This window comes from Poecilia reticulata, linkage group LG21, assembly GCF_000633615.1.
Source record: "Poecilia reticulata strain Guanapo linkage group LG21, Guppy_female_1.0+MT, whole genome shotgun sequence".
Lineage (NCBI taxonomy): Eukaryota > Metazoa > Chordata > Actinopteri > Cyprinodontiformes > Poeciliidae > Poecilia > Poecilia reticulata.
This window is the reverse complement of record NC_024351.1, coordinates 1,580,602-1,581,532: the sequence shown is the minus strand read 5'-3', so window position 1 is coordinate 1,581,532 and position 931 is coordinate 1,580,602. Positions and strand designations below refer to the sequence as shown.

The window sequence follows — 931 nt, the reverse complement described above, 5'->3', positions numbered from 1 at the left end:
AGATGGATGGATGGATGTTCAGATGGATGGATGGATGTTCAGATGGATGGATGGATGTTCAGATGGATGGATGGATCATTTACGCATTCTGGTTTTTACCAGACAGGTATGTTGGTCTTACATCATTGCTGAATCATCGGTGTGGTTATTCAAGACGCCGTAGTAGTCTTTATTCGCCGTGACAACGATTCCCACCAGCACTGCAGGTAAACCTGGAAGGAAGCGCAGAGGAAAACTTTTACAGTTTAGGATCTCTGGATGAGTTTCTGACGCCGGCCTGTTGGATGCATCGCCTCTGTCCGAAAGCTTTTGGAGTAGCTCAAAGTGGGAATTGTTGCTCACGAAGTGAACAAATCCTTCCTTCCCTGATGTTTTGGTGAATGCAAATAACTCAGAGCTTTCAGTTGACAGTTTGGGCTCCTCCATCCATCATCCCTGCTTTTCAGCTTGCAGTGCAGCCCATAAAAGGCCTTTCCCAGTTTCTAATGTTTCCAGTTGTTCTTCCAACGTTTTACACATTCCTGCATTGATGAGATGGAGCCATGAGGACTTCCAGGTGTCATTAGTCCCAATCTTCCTGCAATATGACTTCCCTCTTCTATGCTGTTGGGATGCCAGATTTTAAACTCATATTTTTAGATTTATCAATTAATTTTTTAAATGCAAAATTAAAGTTTTTTTATTTATGAATTTATAGGAGAACATGGAAAATGAAAAACGTGGGCGGATATTTATCAGTGATGTCCAAAGTCAGAGGCCGGAATCCTGCATGTTTCAGGTCTTTTCCTGATTCACCTGAAATAGGTGATGGTTCAGAACCAGGACTGGACCTGGGAGGAACCAGGACTGGGCCTGGGAGGAACCAGGTCTGGACCTGGTAGGAACCAGGACTGGACCTGGGAGGAACCAGGACTGGACCTGGGAGGAACCA

The 931-nt window shown here is 44.8% G+C and overlaps 1 protein-coding gene across 1 annotated transcript in view; it reads right to left on the bottom strand.

Moving 5' to 3' along the window:
* adgrg6 (adhesion G protein-coupled receptor G6) overlaps positions 1 to 931 on the bottom strand; it is a 75,226-nt gene that overhangs the window by 16,383 nt on the left and 57,912 nt on the right. Inside the window, exon 28 of the mRNA XM_008397151.1 lies at positions 122 to 212. Coding sequence (XP_008395373.1) covers positions 122 to 212 — 91 coding nt within the window. The remainder of the gene's footprint in view (positions 1 to 121; positions 213 to 931) is intronic.